The 24,839-nt window shown below is 42.1% G+C and overlaps 1 protein-coding gene across 1 annotated transcript in view; it reads right to left on the minus strand.

Moving 5' to 3' along the window:
* Nucleotides 1-24,839, minus strand: part of MME (membrane metalloendopeptidase) — a 1,194,620-nt gene that overhangs the window by 766,242 nt on the left and 403,539 nt on the right. The window contains exon 3 of the mRNA XM_044070514.1: nucleotides 14,659-14,820. Coding sequence (XP_043926449.1) covers nucleotides 14,659-14,820 — 162 coding nt within the window. The remainder of the gene's footprint in view (nucleotides 1-14,658; nucleotides 14,821-24,839) is intronic.

A 24,839-nucleotide genomic window follows, 5' to 3' on the forward strand; every position in this document is an offset into this window, starting at 1 on the left:
CATAGATCCATGGCTAGTCTGCAAAGGGGTAGGAATGAGATCCCCCTTGCTTGTTTATGTACCACATAACTGTGGTGTTGTCTGTCCGTATTAACAGTTGCCCTGGTTGTAAAAGATTCCTGAAGGCCAAATAGAGCTTTCTGAACAGCTAACATTTCCTTTAAATTGATATGTAGGTGCTTCTGATCCTTTGTCCAAAGGCCCTGCAAACAATTGCCCAGAAAATGGACTCCCCAAGCATAATCCGAGGCGTCCGTGTTTAGAATCTGAGAGGCAGGAGGCAGACGGAAGGGCTTCCCTTTGTTTAGAGCACATGCCCTGGACCACCAAAGAAATTCCTTTTGAAGGCAAGGAAGGACGGAGATCAGTATGTCTAAACTGTGTCAAAGCTGAGACCATACACTTTTTAGGTACCACTGTATTTTCCTCATGTGTAGTCTTGCATATGGTACGAGAAGGATGCAGGAGGCCATGTAACCCAAAGCCTGCAGGAATTTCCTTGCAGATAGATGAGTTAAAGTTGCCAAGGTTCTGAAAGTTGAAGCCAGCTGTAACTGTTTTTCGGATGTCAGAAATGCCATCTGGGTTGTGGTGTTTAGAAGCGCACCCAGAAATGTTATCTGTTGTGATGGTGTCAAATTTGACTTTTATGTTTACAGAGAATCCCAGGAACTTGAGGAGGTTCTGTACAAATTCTAGATGCTGGAGTAAGACATCCTTGCTGTCTGCCTGAATTAGACAATCGTCCAGATAAGGGTAAATTTGAATTCCTTTGAGTCTGCAGTAAGCTACTACTGGAGCCAGGCATTTGCTGAAGACCCTGGGCGCAGTAGATAATCCAAAGGGCAGCGCAGAGAATTGAAAGTGCCTCGATCCGGCTTTGAACCTGAGGTATTTTCTGCGATCCTGCCTGATGGGAATGTGTAAATATGCCTCCTTTAAATCCAAAGTTACCATCCATGCATTTTTGGACAGCATTGGAAGTAGCTGCTGTAGAGTAAGCATCTTGAATTTTGGAATCTCTAGAAAGGTGTTCAAGACTGACAGATCCAGAATGGGTCTCCATGAGTTTTGCTTCCTTGGGACTAGAAAAAGCCTTGAATAAAAACCTTTTCCCATCTCTGAAAGAGGAACCAGTTCTATGGCATTCACAGCCAAAAGAGCTTCCACCTGGTTTAAGGCCTCCCTCCAATGATGCTTTGGAAGGTCTGGCCATCCGCTTGGCCTTGGCAAGGTACGAAAATGGAATTTGTAACCTGTTAAAACCACATCCAAAACCCATTTGTCTTGGGTTATTTGAGTCCAATTTTGATAAAAAAGAGAGAGTTTTCCTCTGAGAGGGGCTTCCAGGCAAGAAGTTCCTGTAGCCCAACAGAGGAAGTCATTGAGTTTGTTTCCTTTGAGATTGTGACCTGTCCTCTCCTCCCCTAGGGGGTGGAAGCAGTTCACTGTCTTGGTCTATAAGCAGCTTGCGTTTGAGGCCTCCCTCTGGAACATCTATATCTACCCCTCTGAGGCCTGTCAGAAGTGGGAAAGGACCAATTTTTAGAAGGCCAATTCCTGCTAAATCTAGGAGGCTGTACTTGTAAGAAATCTTTAACTGTTTGCATGGATTTCGCCTTATCCTCCATCTTTTTAATTACCTCTTCAGCTTTAGATCCAAACAAAACATTATGCTGAACAGGAGCATCCAATAATTTAGCTTTTATTTGTTCAGGTAAATTTTGTTCCTTTAGCCATGCATGCCTTCTAATGACTGTGCCAGAGGCCGCAGCCCTACAAGAAGCCTCCAAGGCATCAAATCTACAGTGTAAACCATGCTTCCCAACTTGTTCAGTGGCGTGCAATAAGTCATGTAATTCCTTATCTGCACAGGCAGAAATGGAAGTAAGCTTCTGTTTTAAGACAGACAATAGAAATTGCTGGTATTTAAACATATGAAACTGACAGTTTAAAGCCCTAATGGACAAAGTAGCAGAAGTGTACACCTTTTTGCCCCATCTTTCTAAGGATCGAGAATCCTTTTCAGTAGGAATGAGATTTTTGTCAGAAGCAGCCTTAACTCCCTTGGGAACCTGAGAAATGGTTTCAGGGTCAGCAGAAGAGTTCTTGTATAAAAACTGATGGGAATCAGGAACCCTGTAATATCTATCAGGCTTAACAGGAGCAGGAGGAAGAGAGTCAGGGGTTAAGTTAGCCTCCGAAAAGGCATCATCCACAATATCCAAAACAGGAGGAATAGCCAGGGGTCTATGTTGGGGAAGAAGAAGAAATTCCCTCAGTCTTTTCTTGGATTCCGAAAACTCCTGTCCTTCCCAATGGAAATGTTCCCTCATTTCATGCAAAGTTTCCCCAAAAGAGAAATCCTCAGGGGGAGAAGCAGAAGGAATGGATTCTTCAGTATCAGAATCCTCATAAGGAGGGAAAGAATATTCCTGATCAGAAGAAGAAACTGAGGAAACAGAAGCCTGATCAGAGGAATCATAAGAAACATCCTGCCTTGACCTTTTGTCTGGAGGGGGATGAGAACCCCTAATCATAGTAATTAAATCCTCCGCCATCTTGAGTAACTGTTTCTGTGACTTAGGAGCCGGTTCAGAAGAGGCCTGTGTTGAAGTCTTTGATTTTGAAGGAGCCTTTGCCTTTGTCTTTGCCTTTATTAGTAGCTGAGTAGGCCTGAAAACCCCTTCGGAAGCCGGTACCTGCACAGCGGCTCCGGACCCATCCGAAGGAGCACTGTCCGAAGGTCCTGCAACAGAAATATTTAAAGGCCTGGTTGGCTCCTCATGAGAGTCCGTTTCGGCCGTCGGTTCTGAAATGGCCGACGACAGGGGCTGCAAAAGCGCCTCACTGACGACGGCCGAACCTGAAGCTGGCTCCGCTTGTGCACTATCATCAGATTTGGACCTCGGAGGCCTGTCTTTATCCTTGCGACGCTTGTGAACTCCGGTAGCCGGGACTGTATCTGACGACATTTTGTAGTTAAAGCGCCTACCGAAGTAATGAAAAGCAAAATCGTACCTTCGCTTAATTGTACGTTGATTGAATCTAGCAGAAAACCGACAACTAGCTACGTCGTGGTCAGGGCCCAAGCAAGGAATACAGTAAGAATGAAAATCCTTATGAGTTATTTGCTTCCCACATGAAATACAATTATTAACTTTTTCTGACATCGGAGTGGATCAAGAAAAACGATTCCCCAACTGGGTACTTAGCTGTGAGTGGAGAAGAAAATCTTCGGACTGAAGTATATCAGTAAAATTCATCAGGAGTCAGCCGACCGGCACTTGCGAACTGCTATCACCGCACGGCAAGAAAGACTGGAGAAGATGGCGTCGGCTGTCAGCTTTGTACTCCTGGCGCTCTGACGTCAGGGAGTATGGTTGAACAGCCGACGCCGGACCCAGACTTTGGGATTCTGGCCGACCAAGGGCTGCCTGCCGGCAGGGGAGAACCCTACAGTCATGACTGCAACAGTGAAACACGATGAACATCCTCTGTTTTTAGGAGCCCAAAGTCAGCTTTGGAGAAGTTTTTCATGGTGGTTACCTTTGCAGGGGTTGTGGGTGAGATGTGGATTTCCACGGTGATTAGTTTGTGGTTGGACCTAACCAGGGAGGAATTGACTATTGGTGTAGAACGACTGTTGCTCATGTTAGTAATAACCAGGTCAAGGATGTTGCTTCCTCTGGTGGGGGTAAGAATGAGCTAATCCAAGGCATTGCAAATGATGAATTCCAGGAAGCGTTGGACCAGTGTGTATTGGTGCATGAGTAGTTTTCACCTAGTATGAGAGTGCTGGGTTGGACCCTAATAGTTTCCAGGGTGCTTTGGAACATGGAGTGAGAGTCTTGGGACATAGTTGGGGACCTAAAGCAGGATATGACCTGAATTGCAGTCTTACCCAATGTTAGTTGTACCTGACGTATCTCAGATGCATTATGTTGGGCAACTAATCTGGAGGTGTGCGCATCCTTCAGGAATATGGAAACACTGCTACCTTTGGAGCTTCAGTCCATGTTCTGGGGCCGAAAGGTGTGGAATACGTTATAGCCTGGTAGCGCAGGGGTGCTTTCTGCTGCTTTAAACCAGGTCTCCGTTACAGCACAAATGTCGATGTCCTCCATTTTGAGGAGTGCTTCAAGCGAGTGCATCTTGAGATTACTACTACTACTACCCCTACTGTATTACAACTACTGTCCTATCGTGCTCTGATAATTACATGCTACTGTATGTAGATGCAATAAATCTGCTTTGTGTGTGTGTATATATATATATATATATATATATATATATATATATATCTATATAAAATGACTAATTATCAAGACAATTTATTGCAAATCTTTGAGAAACTCATGCCTTACTAATGTTAAAGCTTATTTTGCATTATTATGTTATCTTAGTTGGAAAATTATTGCAATTTTTTTCTCTGTTGTGCTCTATTTTCATATAGAGTATGGAGCTTTTCCCTGGGCCTCCAGTGAAAAGAGGTTACTTTGCTGACCCAGTAGGATTATACTGGTAAATGAGTAATATACTGTAAAACTAATCAAACAAAACAACAAATAAGCAAGAAAATGGACAATGCAATAATAAATAATGTTTCACAGTCCAAACAGTAAAATTCCAGTAGCTGCTTTTGTGACCCTAGTTGATCTATATTTTACCAAATAAGAACAAAAGGGTGGAAGCTTATCAAATTTTGCCCAGTTGTCATATGAGATCTTTAAGAAATATCCTGAACATTTCATAGACTGCAGCATTCAAATTATAGAATAATTAAATCCGGCAACAAATCAGAAGTCAAAGTGTGTATACCTCACATGTTCCTGATTTGATCTCATATTTGTTCGTATTGTTCTCTCTCTTGTAAAATGTTTGATTTTATTACAAATCACTAAGGAATACATTCAGTCAATAATGCCAAAGTTTTAGACTTCTTATTCAGAAAATGCACCTTGGTGCAAAAACTGTTTTTTATTAATATTTTAAGTGAACCAGAGTAATATTTAAAAGTTGCCCCTGATTTTGAGCCTTTTCTCCCATTATTTTTGGATTTGTCCAGAATTTCTGAGCGAAGAAGTCAAGAGATCTCATAGGATCAACCAGCTGGCAAGCTTACTACTGGCACAAAATTATTTCCCAATATCAGAACAGTGACAACCCAGGTTCAGTATGATTAAACATAAATCATAAAAATTAGTTGTGACGATCCTCCACTGGACCAGTAATCAAGGCGCCTCAATCCTCACCACTGGCAACAGTGGGTGATGCTCATTGAGAGGATGACAAGTACACACACAGTATTTCCAGATGCTGCTCTCTGCTTGAAGTGCAGTTTCCCTTAACAGCACACAGAGGCCACAGTCAGTCCAGGGCTGGTTCCTCTACCTTTCTCTGGGTCCCCAATAAGACTTACCACTGGCAAAGCTATAGAGTCGAGTCCTTAGCCTGGGTTCCAAGCCAAGTCCTCCCAATACTTTGTCTGTCCAACCAGTGCTTCGTGTCCCTGCCCAAGTAGCTGACAAACACACAATTTGAGATTTTTGATTTGCACATGCACACACACCTGGGAAAGGCTGGCACAGGTTTACTAGCTATGCCCCCTTTTGCCCAGACTATAAGGTAGTTTTCATTGCCATCAGAACCCTTCTGTCAGCTACCTTAAGGCCCTTATGAAAGGATTCCAATCTTACTGTGTAATACTAATACAAATGGTAGTGTGACCAAGAGCAAGGCTGTTAGGAGTGGCCCATCACCAAATATGCAAGTACTCAAATCTTAAATATCTCTACACAGATCAGCCACAATGAAAGTTTTAAATATATTTAATAATAAATAATAAAAGAACAAGACAATACTAAATATATGTATAGAGTACATATACAGTGGGTATAAAAAGTTTACACACCCCTGTTAAAATGCTAGTTTTTTTGTGATATAAAAAAAAATGAGAACACAATAAATAATTTCAAAACTTTTCCCACCTTTAATGTGACCTATAACCTGCATAATCCAATTAAAAAACAAACAAATCTGTTAGGGGGGAAAATATAAAAAAATAGAAAAAAAAACAATACACTAGTTGCATAAGTATGCATACCCTTACATTAATACTTTGTTGTACGTCCACACCCTTAAACTAATACTTTGCTGAAGCACCTTTTGATTTAATTACAACAGTCAGTATTATTGGGTAGGAGTCTATCAACATGGCACATTTTGACTTCGCAATATTTGCCCACTCTTCCTTGCAAAAGCTCTCCAAATCTGTCAGACTGCAAGGTCATTTCTTGTGCACAGCCCCCTTCAGGTCAACCCACAGATTTTCTGTTGGATTTAGGTGTGGGCTCTGGCTGGGCCATTCCAAAACTTTAATTTTCTTCTGGTGAAGCCATTCTTTTGTTGATTTGGACATATGCTTGGGGTCATTGTTGTGATGAAAAGTGAAATTCCTCATCTTCAGCTTTTTAGCAGACACCTGAAGGTTTTGGGCCAAAAGTGACTGGTATTTTGAACTGTTCATAATTCCCTCCCCCTTGACTAAAGCCCCAGGTCCAGCTGAAGAAGCAACCCCAAAACATGATACTGCCACCGCCATGCTTCACCGTGGGGATGGTATTCTTTTGGTGATGTGAAGTGTTGTTTTTGCTCCAAATATACCTTTTGGAATTGCAGCTAAAAAGTTCAACCTTGGTCTCATCAGACCATAACACATTTTCCCACATGCTTTTGGGAGACAATGTATTGTTTTGCAAATTTTAGCTGGGCCTGGATGTTTTTCTGTGTAAGAAAAGGCTTCTATCTTGCAACCTTACCCTCTTTGTTTCCTGTGGTTAGTATTGACTATCTGGACATCAGGTTGCCTGTTTCTACACATTTTTACAACCTTACCCCATAGCCCAGACATATGGAGAATACAGGAGATTGTTGTCATATGTAGTACACAACCAGAACTTCCCAGAAATTCCTGCAGCTCCTTCAGTGAAGCTGTAGGTCTCTTGGCAGCCTCCCTGACCAGCTTTTGTCTTGTCTTTTCATCAGTTTTGGAGGGATATCCAGTTCGTTGCAATGTCACTGTTGGCCCATATGTTCTCCTCTTTTGAATGACTGTCTTCACTGTGTTCCATGGTATATCCAATGTTGTGGAAAATGTTTTGTACCCTTCCCTCGACTGATACCTTTCAACAATGAGATCACTTTGATGCTTTGTAAGCTCACAGGTAACTGAGTAAATGTCAGGAAAATCATATTAGGACAGCTAAACTTTATTTGTGGTTAATCAGAGTCTCCAATTGATGGCAGGTGTCTACTCAAGAAGACTAAATGCTGTAATTAAATCAAAAGGTGCTTCAAAGTATTAGTTTAAGGGTGTGCACACACAACAAAGTATTACTTTCCCATCCACTCATCAAGATTTCTTGAAGAGAGTCAATGAGGGACTCTGCCTAACCTGGACTGGGATTTTATTCCAGAGTGAAGGGAGCCTCTGGGTTATGAATCTGTCCCTCCAGCATGTCCTATTTATTTCGGTGCTGAGGTTCAAGTCTCTCGAGCGCGTAGCTCGATGGGATTTGGATTTTCTGAGGTGCAGCATGTTCATTAATTCCGGGTTGGACATGGCTTTATACGTCAGGCACAGATCGCCTCTGAACAAGCGGTATGCCACTGAGTAGAGTTGGAGTTTATTTAACCGGGCAGCATATGGCATCTGTTTGAGCCCTTTGATCCTCTTGGTGAGGTACTTTTGGGGTCTTTCCAGTTGCTGCAGGTGTCTGGTAAGGTACATCCCAAAAGGGGCATTGTACTCAATTATGGGCCTGATGAGGGATGAGTAAAGAGGCATGATGACCTCCCCTGATCTAGATGTGAATCCCTTCATGATTAGGTGGGCTATATAAAATGTTTTTCTAACCATTTTGGCCACGTGGTTGTCAAATGAGAGATTGCTATCAACTTGGGTCCCTAATTACTTCTTCTGTACTTAATGGATTACCACCTATGTGGTAATTTGTGGGCACTTTGTTTTTGCCAAAGGGGATGACTATACACTTTTTGGCATTTAGCTTGAGGCCATGGCTCTGGCACCAGTTGTCTGTTTCTATGAGGCCCTTTTGGAGGATGCTTGTGTCAGCTGGAGAGTCGATTATGGCGCCCAGTTTGCAGTCATCTGCGAACTTGGTCAGCCACAGTCCTTCCGTGTTGGCCTGTACCTCCGAGAAATATATACCGAACAAGAGAGGTCCCAGGACTGAGCTTTGTGGGACACCACTTGTAACTGGTTTGGAGTCTGACATGGCTCCAGCAATTCTAACCATGTGGGTTCTGTCCTTGAGCCAGTTTGCAATCCATCTAGTGACATAGGGGTTTATATTTAAGCTGGTGAGCTTATCTATAATGCCAGAGTGGGGTATTGTATCGAAGGCTTTTGCGAGGTCCAGGTAGGCTGTGTGGACCACCTTCCCCTCGTCAATGGCCTTGGTGACTGTTTCAAAGAAATCAACCAGGTTTAAGAGGCAGGAGCTTCCCTTAACAAAGCTGAACTGGGTAGGATCCAGTGTCTGTAGGTCCCCAATATCTTTATTTATGAGGTCCATGATGATCCTTTCCATAGCTTTGCAGACCAAGCTAGTCAGGCTTATGGGGTGATAGTTTCCAGGATCCGTTGAGGCACCACCTTTATGGAGAGGGACCACTGTTGCTGTACGCCACTCTTTGGCCACATATCCTGTAGTAAGGCTGAGATTGAACAGTAGTTTTATGTTTGGGTTTAGCTCTTCTTGGAGTTCATGTAGGACGCAGCCCGGTACACCGTCTGGTCCCATTGATGCTGTGTTTTTTGCTATCTCTAAATACTGAAACATCGAATTTCAGTATCTCGAAACTATGAAACCAAATCCACAAAACACCAAAACTACAAAACCCCAAGCCCAAAACCGCAACATTCAAAACACCTAACAAACCGCATACACTACACCATACATACACCACAACGCACACATCACAACATAAACGAACAAAAACTACACACATACACAACTCATACACACATAAGCAGGGGGGCAAGCCTACCTACGCCCCCACACCCCCCTACTTATAAATACTAACTTTGAGATTGCACAAACAGGAAAATAAAAAAAGCAAACTCACACGCGTACATTCTCCAGTCCCTCACATACACATGAAACATATCAGCACACTCAAACACACTCTAACCCCCACTCAAATCCCTTACAAAACACTCACTTACCTGACAAAACACCTACATCCACACATGGCACCGCGCACCATAAACACACAATCCCAGACATCACGTAGCGTAAGGCCATAACCACAAATTTGAGATATTTGAATTTGCGATTATGAACTTTCGCTATTTTAAACATTCGGGTTTATAGTCTTGAGATACTGAAATTCGACATTTCAGTATTTTGAGATTATAAACAGCACACACACACACACACACACACACATATATATATATATATATATATATATACACACAGAGCAAGTTAAATTAACAGTAGCTTGTCAAGAATAATAACTGATTTTTTTTTTTTTAAAGCAGACAGAAATAAAAATGATCAAGACATTTTAAAAAGTAAAATGAAGTGCACTAGGAAAAGAAAGTCTACCTTTTTATTTACATATAAAAATGCAAAGTGCCTATTCAGGTTCTACCCAACTGTAAAATGAATTAACTATTTGTCTATCACTGTTGCCAAACTATGTCCTCCCCAGAAAAAGTGACTTTTTTAGATACTAACTTTCGTACTATGTTGAGGAGTTTTGAGTTAAATTTAGAAGAAGCCATGCTGCTGGGGACAGGAGAACAAGCAGGGGCATGCCAGTAATGTTCGGTCACTAGGCAACCACATCAATTTCAGTTTCAGCATTGAACAAATAAAATAATTTACACACAAACAGTAACAATGTTTTCTGAATTACTGATGCCAAAAATAAAGATTTCACACAGAGCAAATTAACAAGAATTTCAGAAGCGAAGAATTGGCAAGGTTCACAGATGGGTTTAGTTGTTACTTAAATTACCGTTTAGTAAACTTTTATAGTAAAATGTTTTCATATGGCCCGGAAATACACTTTACTATTACTGATGAAGTTTATAAAGTCAGGGAAATCATACTTCAGATTCCTGAGTTAATTATTTTACCTAAAGCCCTGGTCAAAGCAGACAGAGAGCTGGCCAGAGTAAGTCCCAGTGCACTAATTGGATTTCATTTTACTTATAAAAACTGCACTGAAACTGTTGATTTGAGACCACCAGCATCAATCTAGTCTATCTGCATTTGTATGTAGCCCCAAATGACCTTTCATTATTGTAAAAATAAAAAAGTAAAGCATGCATTGCTTTTTTTTAATTCTATACCACTATACAAAAAAGTCACATTACTAATATCTTGAACTACATAGAGCTATCTTAGCAAAGGCATACTGCATAATTTATTTAAAGGGAAAAAAGCACATCTTAAATAATGGAAGCTAATCTATTTTGAAAAATACAGCTGCTTGGTGTTCACTGAAAATAAGCTATATGAGAAGTACTGCTTGCAATATAACAATATCTCTGATATATAGACATATACTACTATCATGATTCCACCATGTAATGTCCGTCTGCCATTATATAATTCTAAGTCAATTAACATGACAATATATTACAGCTAAATAACCCCTTTGACAAATCTGAGCTGGGAGACTGAAAATATCATTAAAAAGTATAGAGTATATGTACAGATACATAATCATCCTCATGTATATACAAGTAAACCTACATCTACACACTCGTGTGCATGTGTGCGCATATGTGTGCGTGTGAGCGCGCTTATGCACATGGCCACTCTTGAATGGGTGCAACCTCTTAACATTCCAATTCATTTTTCTGATAGAACATCTGTCTAACAAAAATACAGATTAATTCCTTTTAGTGTATAATACAGTTTTTTTTTTATACCAGGATAGTCAATAAAAATATTTTTTACAATGTAAATGTGTTCATATTCTCTTTCAGTGTAAAAAGCACAGACCCAGTTTCTCCAGTCTGTCCTTATGTAATTTGTTGTCCTAGTGTACATACAACTGATCTTAAATAACGGGTTACATTTGGATAGTTATTCCTGTGTATGAATCACACTGGGAAGCAATGCAATCTTTACTAAAGTCATTCTGACAGCAGTTGTTCACAATGCAGCCCCAGTTATTGTATCCACTACACTATTTTCACTATTGTTTTAAATTTAACTTTTGAAAAGAAATGCAGAAAATTCAGCCTTGTTTTGTTTTTCAATGCTATGGGAGTAAGGATCTGTAAGATTGGAGTACCTACAGGCATGTTTGCTGATCTCCTTGCATGGACAACGTACTATTTATGCTCAACCAGTTGGATAATTTAACAATAGCTTACTGCAGTTCTTTTTGACTTCCCTATCAGATTACCCTATGAGAAGTCAATGCAAAACCTACTGCTAATAAGCTGATAATTTTAGCTCACTGGAAACACACCTGTTTAACCTCTATGTAATTGTGCTAAAAAACATGTTTTGTGATGGCAGTGGGGTGAAACCTTCAAGTAACAGCCCATATCAGGGTTTCTACCCCACAACCCACTTACTTACTCTGTCTCTATGGGTGGAAAGCTATGGAGAGAGAAATGACATGGAAAATGAAAACACACTCATCTATACTGCAATCTGAAAGTATTACAAACGTGTCAAAACCCAGACTGTCACTTGAGCTAAGACGACATTCTAGGAGAGTTTCCAATGAATGGTAGGTTTCTTCCCTCTGTTCTACATTTACCTTATTTATCTGATTTAATGCAACCTGTGCATCTTGATAAAGTAACTTTAAACAGAATATTTATTCTCCCACCACCACAGACGCAGGTTGGTCAAAGGGACCCTTCTTGTACCTAAAACATTTTTCCATAAATGCAACATTACATCTCCTGCTGACTAAACAGGAAAACAATGCATTAGGTGTGTATCCCTTCAGCAGCAACTCAAAGGAGTCCTACAGGTCAGAGTTTTATCAGCAGCCTAAATTATCTTTCCCGCTCTTTGTTATTAAAAAGTGCACTAGATACTGAATTTTTTTACCAAGGTAACATTTTTCCTTAAAGCGTTCTCTAGTGAATCTATTTGGATTATGATGCATTGTACTTATATTCTTAACATCTTAACTGTGAATGTATAAGGAAGTGTCTAACAGAAAGGTTAATTGTTAGCAGTTTCTCCGTCTTTGGACAATCTTTTTTTTTTCCAGGCTGGGTGGTCAATTTCACACGTGCATTCTGCACTAAATAAACCTGCAGTACAGACCTCCCGGGCAAACACAGAGCTGAGGAGCAGAATCTCATGCATGTCCTTTAATGTACCACTGCTGCATTGCACTGGGAATGTCCCTCTGGGAAGTGTAGTGTGCTGTACCCTTAAGTACCACTGGTGCACTGTACCGGGAATGTCACTCTGCGAAGTGTAGCATCCTGTCCCCTAAAGTGCCACCAGTGTAATGTACCGGGAAAGTCACTCTGGGAAGTGTAGCAGGCTGCATAAGGTGTACAAAAGAGAATCACTGTATGTCATGCAAATAAATTAGCAAGAATAGGTGCTCAGGCCTGCACAGCATGGCAGGAATGTGCAGAGCATTCCAGTATGGTGCCTTCTACTGATACCCAATATGTTAGGTATGCACACTGGACTGCAAGGCGAGAGGAACCATAGTAAGCCATGCTCTTCATTGCAAACACTGCATTATGTGTGTAAATGGGTAAGGGTAAACATAGAAGAATATACAACCATGTAATTATCAGTGTAGTAAGATCTCTGAAGTGATGAACTAGACACTTGCAGAGGGTTGTGCAGTATGCTTAAGTTGTACAGTGCTGCATCATGTTGCACCTCTCTCCCATCTGAGTAGTACATAAAGCATTCTCAGAATATACAACATGTATTCTACAGTTCACATATTGATGTAAGGATGCACCAAAGAGGAGGAGATAAAAAATAGAGTTGTATAAAATCTTACTACAACAGCAGACTACCTTGTCTTCACTGCTGCAGCATTCTTAACTATATGGGATTCCCTGCCATGGAAGTATGACATGTGGCCAGTCTTCCAAAAACTTCTAAATTTAAAAGGTATGCAAATCACCATATGCACCCTGCATAATGCAGGGGTTAAAGGTGATATTCAAACTTACCAAAAACAAAACTGATTTCCCCATGAGGAACATCAGTCCATGGAACCCAAGAGGTGACATGTAGATCCAGGAAGGTAAAGAACTAGGGGGACGGAGGGAGGGAGTGAATACTGCAGCAGTGGAGGCAAGGACATCTACCGTTATGGGAAGATTTTACGCAACTGTTCTATGTCGTTAACATTCACTGCTGCAGTATTTTTAACTACATGAGAAGAGGAAAATGGGGAGGAGGAAGGGGCAGAAGAATCCCCTAAAAAACATGAAGAACTGAACTAGCAAAACCAGCCCTAGCTCTAGAGATACCATCCATCTTTTAGTGCTTGGTAAAGATATGCACAGAAGTCCAGACAGCTGCTTCAAGAATAGAATTAGTATCCAAGCCTTTGAAAAAAGCACCAGAAGACGACACAGCCCTGGTAGAATGATCCTCAATTGAAAAAGGAAGGCTCTTGCCATGAAAAGTGTAACAAAAGAAAAAAGCTTTGAAATCCAAGAAGATATAGTCTGCTTGGATACAGCAAGCCCCTAATATCTACAATGAAAAGAAACAAATAACTGATCAGATTTTCTTATAGTCTTGTCATATCCAAATAAACTCTTAAGTTGCCTATGCATGTACAAAGTATGCACCACCCTCTCACTACCAGGTTGTGGAGAGGGGAAAAAAGTAGGCAGATTAATGCACTGATTAAGAGATAGCTCATTAACCACCTTCGGCATAAAATATGGGTAGTACACAAGGACACTCTGTCCTCATGAAAAATCAAAGGAGGAGGACAAACCATAAGGGCCTGCAACTCAAGACACCCATCTGGCAGAAGTAAACTAACAAAAGAATGGTCTTCCAAGAACAATGATGCAAATAAGCTGAAGCAGCAGGCTCAAAAGGAGCCTGAGTCAACTTCTCCAAAACAAAATTAAGATCCGAGGAAGGAGGAACGGGCTTCTTGGGGGATCTAATATTAAGGATGCCTTTAAGAAACATTTTCACCTCATTCACACGACTGAGTTAAGGACCTGCTCAGAGTGTCTACCACAGTGTTCTGACTGGAAGGGATATAAGCTGCCTAAAGAGTCACTTGATGCTTGATAGCAAGATCCCATACCAGAAGTGCCAACCAGCAAAGAAGATAAGATTTTGTTCCTCCCTGTTTGTTGATATACCACACATCACTATGGTATTGTCTGTGAATACCTTGAGAGGCCCTGGAGAAGAGAGAGACAGAAAGCCCTGAAGAGCCAGCAGAAGGGCTCTAATTTCTTTATTTTAAAGTCATTACACAAACTGAAATAATATAATGTAACTGGGTAGCATAGTTCTGCATATTTATATATATAAAACTTTTTGTTTTCAGACAGTAAGGAACAGTGTTGCCAGAGTAGAAACAGAAATTAAAGTGCTATCACTTTAAATGCATATAATGAAGAAAACGTACCTCTTAAAACAACTTCAAGCTCTTCTCTTAAAATGTCAAATGTACTATAGCGAGCATTCGCCTCAGGAATCACATTTTTTTTAATCCATCCACCACAGGCATATTCATAAAAATTGTCACAAGGTTTTATGGAGGTATCCATATTCTCAATGATTCTAGATGCTGTTTTAGAAATGGAAAAAAAAAATGGTTAGAAGAGTCCAGTGTTCTAAAACACATTTTATTTCCTGAGGTTCCTGTGAAACACACTGTTGTAAATTCAGGGAAAACCACACCCTTAAATACATGTAAGTTCAGGCATACTTCATGTAAACAAACTCTACCTTATCCATTTTAGTTTCCTATTAAAAGTACAAGGTTTCTTATGGTCTTAGGTGAGTCCTGGTGTAATATACCAGCTATTCACTTTATAACTGATGGGCAATGTGGGACAGAGAACCCAATGGTAATAAATGACAGCTACGCTGCAATGAGGTGGCAGAGGAATATTATAGCAGTTGCCAATGGGAGTTTATAACCCCCAAGTGAAAGGTGCAGCATATAATAATATCCGTGATCATAGACATTATTGTAATGATTCTAGAAACATGCATCATTCTCCTCTAGAGGGCAGTCTTGCACATAAAAATGCAACCCCCCCCCCCCCCCCAACCAAGCACAGATGGAGCCAACTACTTTTTTGATATAAACCGGTGCTCAATACAGCCTTGGTTTTAACAAATTGAATTCTGGGTTAGCACATCTTTAATCATCTCAGTCCAAAAACTAAGATATTTTATCTTAACTCTTTCCATTGCAGGTTGTGAATACATGATCTCCTGAATCCGGTATTAAAATAAAGGTACAGAATAAGAGAAAGATGTGGCAAACTATTTGAGTTCTCCTAACACAATATACTATGTACTGTCTTAAAAAAGTCTAACACTGATGCATTTACTGTAACAGCAGACTGTTTCACTGTTCATTATGTTTCATTTTTTCTAACACAAGTTATGCATATGAGTAAAGAAAAAATAGCATTTTGTGTGAAACAGTTTGTCCTGCATGAATGTACCAGTTTGAAAATGTTGCATGTCCCAGATCACACAGCTGACTGGCCTGAGAAAAGCATCAAATAAAAGGCAAATCATCTGCAAATGTTGAGACACCCAATGGTTATTTTTTGCCTAAGTTTCCATAGAAGTGGAATGAATTAAGTATACTGCCTCTAAACAGCACCAGAGGCTCATCTGCCTTACTGGAAATTGTTTATTTTGGTTTTCTGCACAAATAGTTTTTTTAATCCACATGGCACTTCTATATAACTGGCTTATCAAAGTTCAGTTTATCCATGCTTAGGAAGATTGTATTTTATTAAATTATGTAGGACAAATTTAAGATCATTTTATTTCCACAGGTATTCTTTTCTATCATTTTTTGCCTTTGGGTAAACCACCCAAACATGTATATCTAAAGTTATTATGCTATACTTGGGATATTATTTCTCATAAACTACCATGTGCTTTTATTTTTTTTTTCATATTAAAATTTAGTTTTAAAAAATTCCCATACAGCACACTAGCACAGTATTCCCTACATAGGATTAACTTATAATACACTAATCACCATTTCTCTCCCGTCTCTCTTCCCCAATGGCGGTTTTGTTTAATTTCACCAACTTGTCCTGTGGAAGCTTAGATAAACTCTCTATACATCAACCATGAGCATCAAGAAAAGTAAAAGGTGTGGCCCTTCCTGCTTATCCTTTGCTAGAAGGATACCCAGCTCTTCACAGATTTTCACAGAACTATGTAATGTTGCTAACACACCCTTTTCCCCTTTGCCCACCAACAAGAAATCATCCAAATGAACTCTCTTACACTCCGGACTATTCTGCGCCAAAATCTGTTGCAGTGTTCAGCTAAACTTTACAAAAGTAGCATATGCCATTGTACAACCCATTAGCATTGACATGTCAAAATAAAACTGACTTGGGCCAATCCTGCTCTCAGATATGCAACAGATGTGAAGCTGATTCAATACCCAGCTTAACCATTCATGGATCACTGAAGGACCTTATAATCTCAACCTAAAGGTGACATCAAAAGTCACATACTGAACACTGGGCAGTCTTCAGTCAATATGATCAGACATCGACTCTCCTGCCAGAAAGGATAAATGGTGGATAACTTGGTAACTTTTTCTGTACTAAATGTAAAAAAGTGACACCCTATACAAATCAAAAGAAGACTCATCAGAGAGACCCATGTGGGACACAGTCACATACTTTTTTGTTGTCTACTCATGCCATACACAGATTCTTCCCCTTTTTACAGTTCTCCATTAAAACTTCTATGTGTATGCAGTTTTAGTATAAAACTGTTCATGACTTATAAAGTTCACATAATAAAATTATAGAATTATAATTGGCGATTAATTTTAAACTTGTAACAGTTTAGTATTTTTACAAAATGTGTTTTGTTATTATATAAATGTTTTGATTTGGAGGCTGTACACTTTAAAAGAGGAAAGAGTAAGTTACATTATGACTTTGCTATTTGTGTAAAACACTATGAGGTGTACAAGTACTTTACACAAAACTTTTTAATACCTTAACTCCTATTGGATAATTGATTAATTTTGTTTAGAAAATATATAACAGCTTGATCATTTTTAGTTGAACCTATTCTGAAGTCCAGATGTACTTGTGGACAAAAGGCTATTTTGTGTGTATTAAACAAATAACTTAGTTTGGTAAAGACCTTGTGTGATTTGAGTCCTTTGGTTTCCTTTCTGGAGTTGGCAGCCTCAGTTAGTGGATTAACTTGTTTATTTGCCATTCTTCTTTGGTTTTCGGTTTTAGTTATCCACCTACATCACTTCAGCATGTTTGGGTTTTGGATTATTAGTCCTTCATTATGACTTTATTTAACAACAAATGATCCTTTGTTCCATATGAATTTCCTATATCATTTTGTTCTATTGCACTGATCGGGTTTTCTTCTAAATGACTATAAACTCTGTCAGCATCAATTCCAGTGTATAGTTTATACATCAGATGTTTTTTTTTAGGATAGCTTGCAGATTCACTATTAAGTATTGTTTTTACTGTTGCTAGCAAGGCTGGTGTATGTTTTGGGTGTGCATATAAAAATTTCTTAGTCATGGCTAAGCCTTCATGTAAAGATGTTAATAGTTTTAGCCAGAAGTCACGTACTACATCTGGGCCTTGGCTTTTCCATTTATGAGGTTTTCTTAACTTTGTTTCAGTCTCTCTGGCTGTTACTTCATCCCATTTCATATCCTGTACCTTTAAACTTCTTATTCTTTATTTTATTTCTTCTATCCATTTAGCATCTTTGTTATGTTCCAGATCTTCACAGATATTTCTGCAAATGTATCCATTTCTTCTTTTTTTGGTGGTGTTTCAATTCTTTTTTCCTTGCTTCCCAATTCTCTGCAAAACTTTTTTGGGTCATCAATAAGTTGCTTATTTTGTACTTGTCCTTTACATCTGTCTGCATATCTTCTACATTGTTCTGCCTGTGATATTTTTAGTTTATTATTTGCAATAGTGCAAGATAGAGCCTCATCTGATACTGTGCATTGTTTTATCACGTTTATCTTCCTGAGTATTTTTGTTGATCTGTTCCCTCTGCTATATATATATATATATATATATATATATATATATATATATATATATATATATATATAAAACATTTACTACCCTGTTAATACTATTAATTTAGCTGCAGAGTAATATTTCCTATTTACTTCCGTTATATCACATGAATCTTTATGAACAGACCTAATTACCATGCTCATTTGTTTTATCAAACTTCAAAATTTGGGGGATTTATTGACTTTCTGTAGTCTATTTCTTTCATTAATCCTAATATGTCTGTCCCTCTCTATTAAATCAAGCAACTCTTCGCTTGGATAATTTTCCTCTAAACTGAGGGCACACTCTTTGTTCTCCATTTCCTGTGGACATTCTATAGGTAGTTCCAAAGCATCTTCCTGTGCCACATTCTCTTCAGTTTCATCCCGTGTCATCCATTGCACTTTCATATGGGAACTCACTGGGTTATTACTCCACAACATTGAGTGTGTCAGAGTTGCAACAGTTTCCTGTACCTTGCGTTGCTTTGGAACTCCAGCTGAACATTTGTACAGGTTTCCAACTGAAGGCTCAAAAGTATATTCATATGGCAACTGATGGGATGTTTTCTGCTCCACTCATTTCTCCTTAATTTGGGGATCCATTGCTTTATTCTGCTATCTCTGTTATCAGAGTTAGGTTTTCCTCACTAAATCATTCACTTCACAGGTAATCCATAACATCAGCTTCTGTTTTTTTTTTTTTTACTTCTGCATTACTAACTTTCTTTTCTACTTTTCCTCTTTGTTTTCTTTTTTTTGTATTGTAAAATCTTCCATGTCTGGATTCCTTTGCCTGCATTTCTCTTCAAACACCTTTGGTGCTGCTCTTTTTGTATTGATTAGTTTTGCTTTCTCCTTCACATAATTATTGCACCATATTAAATCTTTTTCTTTCCCATGTCCATATTGATTCTTCAGATATCGCCTGCTTCTTCTGTTGCTCCTTACTTGAGGGTACTCATTCCATCATGTTGCAATATTACCCGTCTTAGATTTTCTACACCAAATCTTTCACTTTGCAGGTATTCAGCAACTTCAACTTCTATTTTTTTTTAAACTTCTACTTTACTGATCTTCTACTCTACATTCCCTCTCTGTGATCTTAGTTTTTGTTTTGGGAAATTTTCTACCTCTGGATGCCTTTGCCTGTCTTTATCTTCAAATATCTTTGGGGCTGCCTTTTTTATATTGATTCATTTGGCTTTCTTCTTTGCATAAATAGTGCACCATATCAGAGCTCTCTTTCTTAATTTCTCCAAGTCTTTTGGGTTTCTAATACCATTAAGGGAATGGACCACATTCCTAAGTAAAAGTATGATTCAAGTTCATGAAATGAGTATCGTTTCAATCTTTGATGCTAGCCAGAAGTACTCTTCGCAGCACCTGCAATGTGCCCAGTAATGACTCCTGAAATTTATACTGAGTTGCATGTAATGGTAACATATCGAAGTATGATTATAAATAAGAAGTTATGTACTCACCATAACGTTCCATCTGAGTAGGTGACTTCATTTGTCTGCAACCTTTGGGTCTTGGATCAGACTTCGAATCCGAGCTGGCAACTTATTTTACAGCTTATGGATCCGAGCTCCTAGCTCCTCCCCTTACCCATAATCCCCTGCCAACCCTGACTGACCTCAGATCAAGTTTGCCCTTATACCAAATCTCAGACCAAAAGTGTCCCGAAAGGGACCAAGAAAGGACATTCAAGAATAGACTTCTGAAGGCCAGGGGGAATGGTTGCAGACAAATGAAGTCACCTACTCAGATGGAACGTTATGGTGAGTACATAACTTCTTAATCTGAAGTAGGGACTTCATTTGTCAGCAACCTTTGGGACAGAGTCCCCAGCTACCTGAATCTTGGGCGGCCATCATGGAAGGATGTTCCGGAGCACTGCGGAGCCAAAGGATGCTCTCCCTCTGGAAATAACATCCAGCTTATAATGGCTGATAAAGGTATGAGAAGAGGCCCAAGTGGCTGCAGAGCAAATATCATCCAAAGATACTCTAGATCTAAAGGCAGCAGAAGTAGATATGGAGCGAGTAGAATGCGCCCGTACTCCCTGAGGTGCGGGCCTCCCCGAAGTTTCATAGGCCAGAAGAATACACTGTGAAATCCATCGTGATAAGGTGACCTTAGAAGTAGCTTTACCCAGATTGAATATGGCAAAGGAAATGAACAACTGATCGGATTGTCTGTGACCAGCAGTCCTATGAATGTAGAAGCGCAGTTGACTGTGCACGTCTAAGGAATGCAGCTTGTATTCTCCTTTATTCTGGTACTTGGGGAAGAAAACTGGCAGGTTAATGGACTGATTGATATTGGTTTCTGAGGCCACCTTAGGAAGAAAGGAGGGATTGGTCCTGAGGTACACTCTATCCTGATGAAAAATCAAGTACGGAGGTTTCGCACAAAGGGCCTGAAGCTCGGAAACTCTTTTCGCTGAAGTGATGGCGACAAGGAACGCCGTTTTCCAGGAAAGATATTTAAGTTTGGCCGAGGCAGCTGGTTCAAAGGGAGGGGCAGTCAAGGCTTGAAGGACTAATGATAGATCCCAAGGGGGTACAGCTTCCTTGACAGGAGGCCTGAGCAGGAAGGTACCCTTGAGGAAGGTTTTACATAATCTCGCAGTCATCAAGGGACCTGACTCGTGTCCCACATGGTAATGAGAAATGGCTGCCAATTAAACCTTGACTGTAGAACAGCTAGCTCCCCGCTGAAAGAGTCCGGTGAGGAAATCCAAGACGGACGGCAACGAAGCCGTGAAGGGATCTATGTTATGGTGTTCCACCCAGATGGAAAAATGCTTCCATTTACTGCGATAGACTCTTCTAGTGGAAGGTTTATGTGCTGCCACCAAGATGGCTTTAACTGGTGAAGAGATGCCGGGAGTCCTGAACTGGAGCAGCCAAGCTGTCAGCTTCAGGTTGTCCAGATTCGGGGTCGGTAGGCCTAAGGGATGGGATATTAGATCCGGAATGGGATCCAGAATCCAGGGAGGATTCACCAGATGAGACCACAGGTAAGGGAACCAAGTTTGACAAGGCCAGAATGGGGCAATGAGGATCATTCTGCTCCCCAACCGAGAGGCTTTCTGTATCAGTTTCAGCATCAGGGGTAGAGGAGGATAGGCATAAAGTAGACCGGGAGGCCAAGCATGCACTAGAGCGTCTCTCGGGGCTTCCCCGAGGGGGGGAAATCAGTGTGAAGAAGCTGGAGCATTTCGTGTTTGAGGGAGTGGTAAAAAGATCGCAGCAGGGTTGCCCCCATTCGGCAAAAATCCGCTTCGCTATCTGTGAATTGAGAGACCACTCGCAAGGGGAAAGAATAGTGCGGCTGAGCTTGTCCGCCAGAATGTTGGACCATCCCGGAATGTGCGTTGCAATAAGGAAGCGGTTGGTGGAGATCGCCCATTCCCACACCCTCATGGCCTCTCGACAGAGAGGGTAGGACCTGGTTCCCCCCTGTTTGTTGTTGTACCAGACAACTGACATGTTGTCCGTCTGTATCGCAATAGTTCCTACAGGGAGAAGGTTCTGAAGTGCTTGCAACGCTAACAGCACCGCCCTCATCTCCAGAATGTTGATATGCAAGGAGGACTCTGTGTCGTTCCACATGCCTTGGACCGTTCTGCCTGAGCAATGCCCCCCTCATCCGAGGCAGGAGGCGTCCGTGGTCACCGTGGCGAGGGGAGGCGGCGTGCAGAAGGGTCGTCCCGTATGAAGGTCCGGGACTGGAGCCACCATAAGAGGGCCCTCCTGCAAGCCCTGCTGAGTGAGATAGGATGGTTGAGGGGGAGAGACTGAAAGGACCATTGGACTAAAAGGGTCCACTGTAGCACCCTCATATTCAGACGAGCGTATGGAGGAGTTATTGCTGCTGCCATGGAGCCTAGCGCCCTCAGGGCCAATTCCGCCAGTGGGGCTTTTAATTGAAGAATGGCCCGCACATGAAGTCTCAGGTTTTGAAGTCGCTCCGAAGTGAGGAACGCTCGCAGACGTCTCGTATCTAGTTTGGCCCCTATGAAATCTATCACTTGTGTTGGAGCAAGGGAGGATTTGTCCAGGTTTATCGTAATGCCTAGATGGGGAGCTAGCCGGAGAAGGTGATTTCTGGCTGCGCAGAGTAGATACCTTGTTGGGGCGGACAGGAGCCAGTCATCCAGGTATGGGAAGACCTGCATTCCCTGGAGTCTCAGGTGGGCCGCTATCACTGCTAACACTTTGATAAACACCCTGGGGGCTGTGGTGAGTGACTGGCTCCCAGCCGGAAGTGGAGAAACCTCCTGGATCGTCTGTCCATTAAAATGTGGTAGTACGCATCCTTGAGGTCTATTGAGCACATCCAGTCGCTCTCCCGCAAGAGGGGGAGAATGGATTGAAGGGTGACCATCCAGAATTTTTCTTTGGTTACTGACAGGTTCAAGAGTGAAAGGTCGAGAATCGGTCTCAAGTCCCCAGTCTGTTTTGGCACCAGAAAGAACCTGGAGTAAAACCCTAATCCGAGTTGATCTGGGGGGACGGGCTGGATGGCTCTTTTTTCTAGCAGCTGCTGAATTTCTGCAGCTGCCGCCTCCCTCTGATCGGGTGGTACATCGGGGAGGTTTTTGAGTCTGGGGACATGGTGCAGTGGGATTTTGTAACCTCTGGATATGATACGAAGCACCCAGCGATCTGATGTAATGGACTCCCAAGCTAAAATAAAATAAAAAAGAACCAAACAAATGGGCCAAGGAAGCAGCTCTGGAACAAGCTCTGGAATAAGCACAAACGAGTTTACCTAGGTTTCGTCTTTAATTCGACGAAACCTAGGTAAACTCGTTTGTGCTTATTCCAGAGCTTGTTCCAGAGCTGCTTCCTTGGCCCATTTGTTTGGTTCTTTTTTATTTTATTTTAGTTGGTCTATTCTTAGTATGGAGAATGGACTCCCAAGCTGCCAGGTGCTTCAAGAAGAGCCCCCCGACTGCCTCCAGAGTGGAGCAGTTGGGCAACCCCTCAGGGCTGCTGCATGGGCCGATCAGAGAATGTTTCTCTGGACCCAAAATTTCTCGGGACCCCTCTGCCTCTAGGGCGGCATCCTCCCTGTCCTCCTCTGCCACGGAAGGACTGGTTGTCCGCAGCAGGATGGGAATGTTGCGATTTCCGGAACCACATCTTCTTCTGTCCCTTTTGGTTCTTGGAGGACCACCTCTGGGGAGCAGAGAAGCGGACTCCGACGGCAGACAACGTCTTCCCATCCTTTTCACTCTGGACAAGTGTCTCGTGAACGGTCTTGCCAAACAAGGCAGAACCATCAAAGGGGGCATTCGCAAAGGAAGCCTTAAAGGGCTCCGTGAAGTCACAATGTCGGAGCCAGGCCTGACGTCTCATGACTAGACCAGCTCCGCTGGCTCTAGCGGCTCCCTCTGTGGCGTGGGACAAAAGCCACATAGAGGTATTTGAAACTGATCTTAGAGTGGCCATACGAGTGGAGTACAACTGCTTGTCCTCCGCCGACATGGACTCTGGGGGGGAAGCAGCATATTCTTTGATAAGATCTCGCTGCATCCTGATGACATGTGCCATGTAGTTCAGGGACCTTACTGAGAAGGTCGCTGAACTAAATACCCGCTTCCAGAGGCGATCCATCGAGCAAGACTCCTTGCTCGGTGGATGGATCGAGGGGCTCTCCTGAGCCAATTCCCTCTTCGTGGCTGCCGCCATCAACATGGCATCTACGGGGGGACCCTTGCTCCAATGGGACCAGTCTGCAGGGGGACTCAAAATTCTATCCAGGCGTTTGGGGACTGGCTCCACAGTGTTCGGCTCCTTCCACGGCCTGGTGGTGATAAGGTCCACCAGGGGGTCGGCCGGAGGGGACACCCAAGAGGTAGACGGGCCTGCTTTGAATGCCTCCAGGAACACGGACTCGTCGGAGGAAGCCTTGGGGGCAGGACCCCCCCCTGATCCTGAGCATTTCCATGATGTCTCCAAAGGAGACATCCTCGGGGGGGTGACCTTGGAGAGCCTTCCCCTTCATCCAAGTCCATGTCCTCTGTTAAGGACTCGGGGGAGTCAACGTGTCTCCTCTTACACTTATGCTTGCGAGGCACTTCCTTGGGGGGACTGTCCGAGGAGGTCTCACCAGCAATATCCTGTTCCAGTGGAACAACCTGGGACATTGAAGCAGGCAGTCCCTGTGGCCGGGTGATGGAAGCCTGACCCAGCAGAGAGGGAGTGCAGGGTGGAGCCGATGCAAGGACCGGGGGTCCAGATGCTCTCAACAGAGCCCTCTCCACTACATCGAAGGCCGAGGGGGAGCCCATCTCCATGGGATCCGAAAGCCGGCTCCCACTCGGATCCGATGAAGGGATCGGAACCGGTGCCGAGGCCACCGGATCTGAAGGACCCGTGTGCTCCGACCTGGACAGAGCCGAAGGCACACTGAATCCCTCGGATCCGAAGCTCGGCCCACGGCTCCGAGAGGTCAGATCTGAAGGACCCGACAGACTCGAGGGCAGGGTCAGATCCGAAGTATCCGGTACTGTCGGTGCC

The sequence above is a fragment of the Protopterus annectens genome, chromosome 4.part1 (assembly GCF_019279795.1).
Source record: "Protopterus annectens isolate FY-2018-M chromosome 4.part1, PAN1.0, whole genome shotgun sequence".
In the NCBI taxonomy this organism is placed as follows: Eukaryota; Metazoa; Chordata; order Ceratodontiformes; family Protopteridae; genus Protopterus; species Protopterus annectens.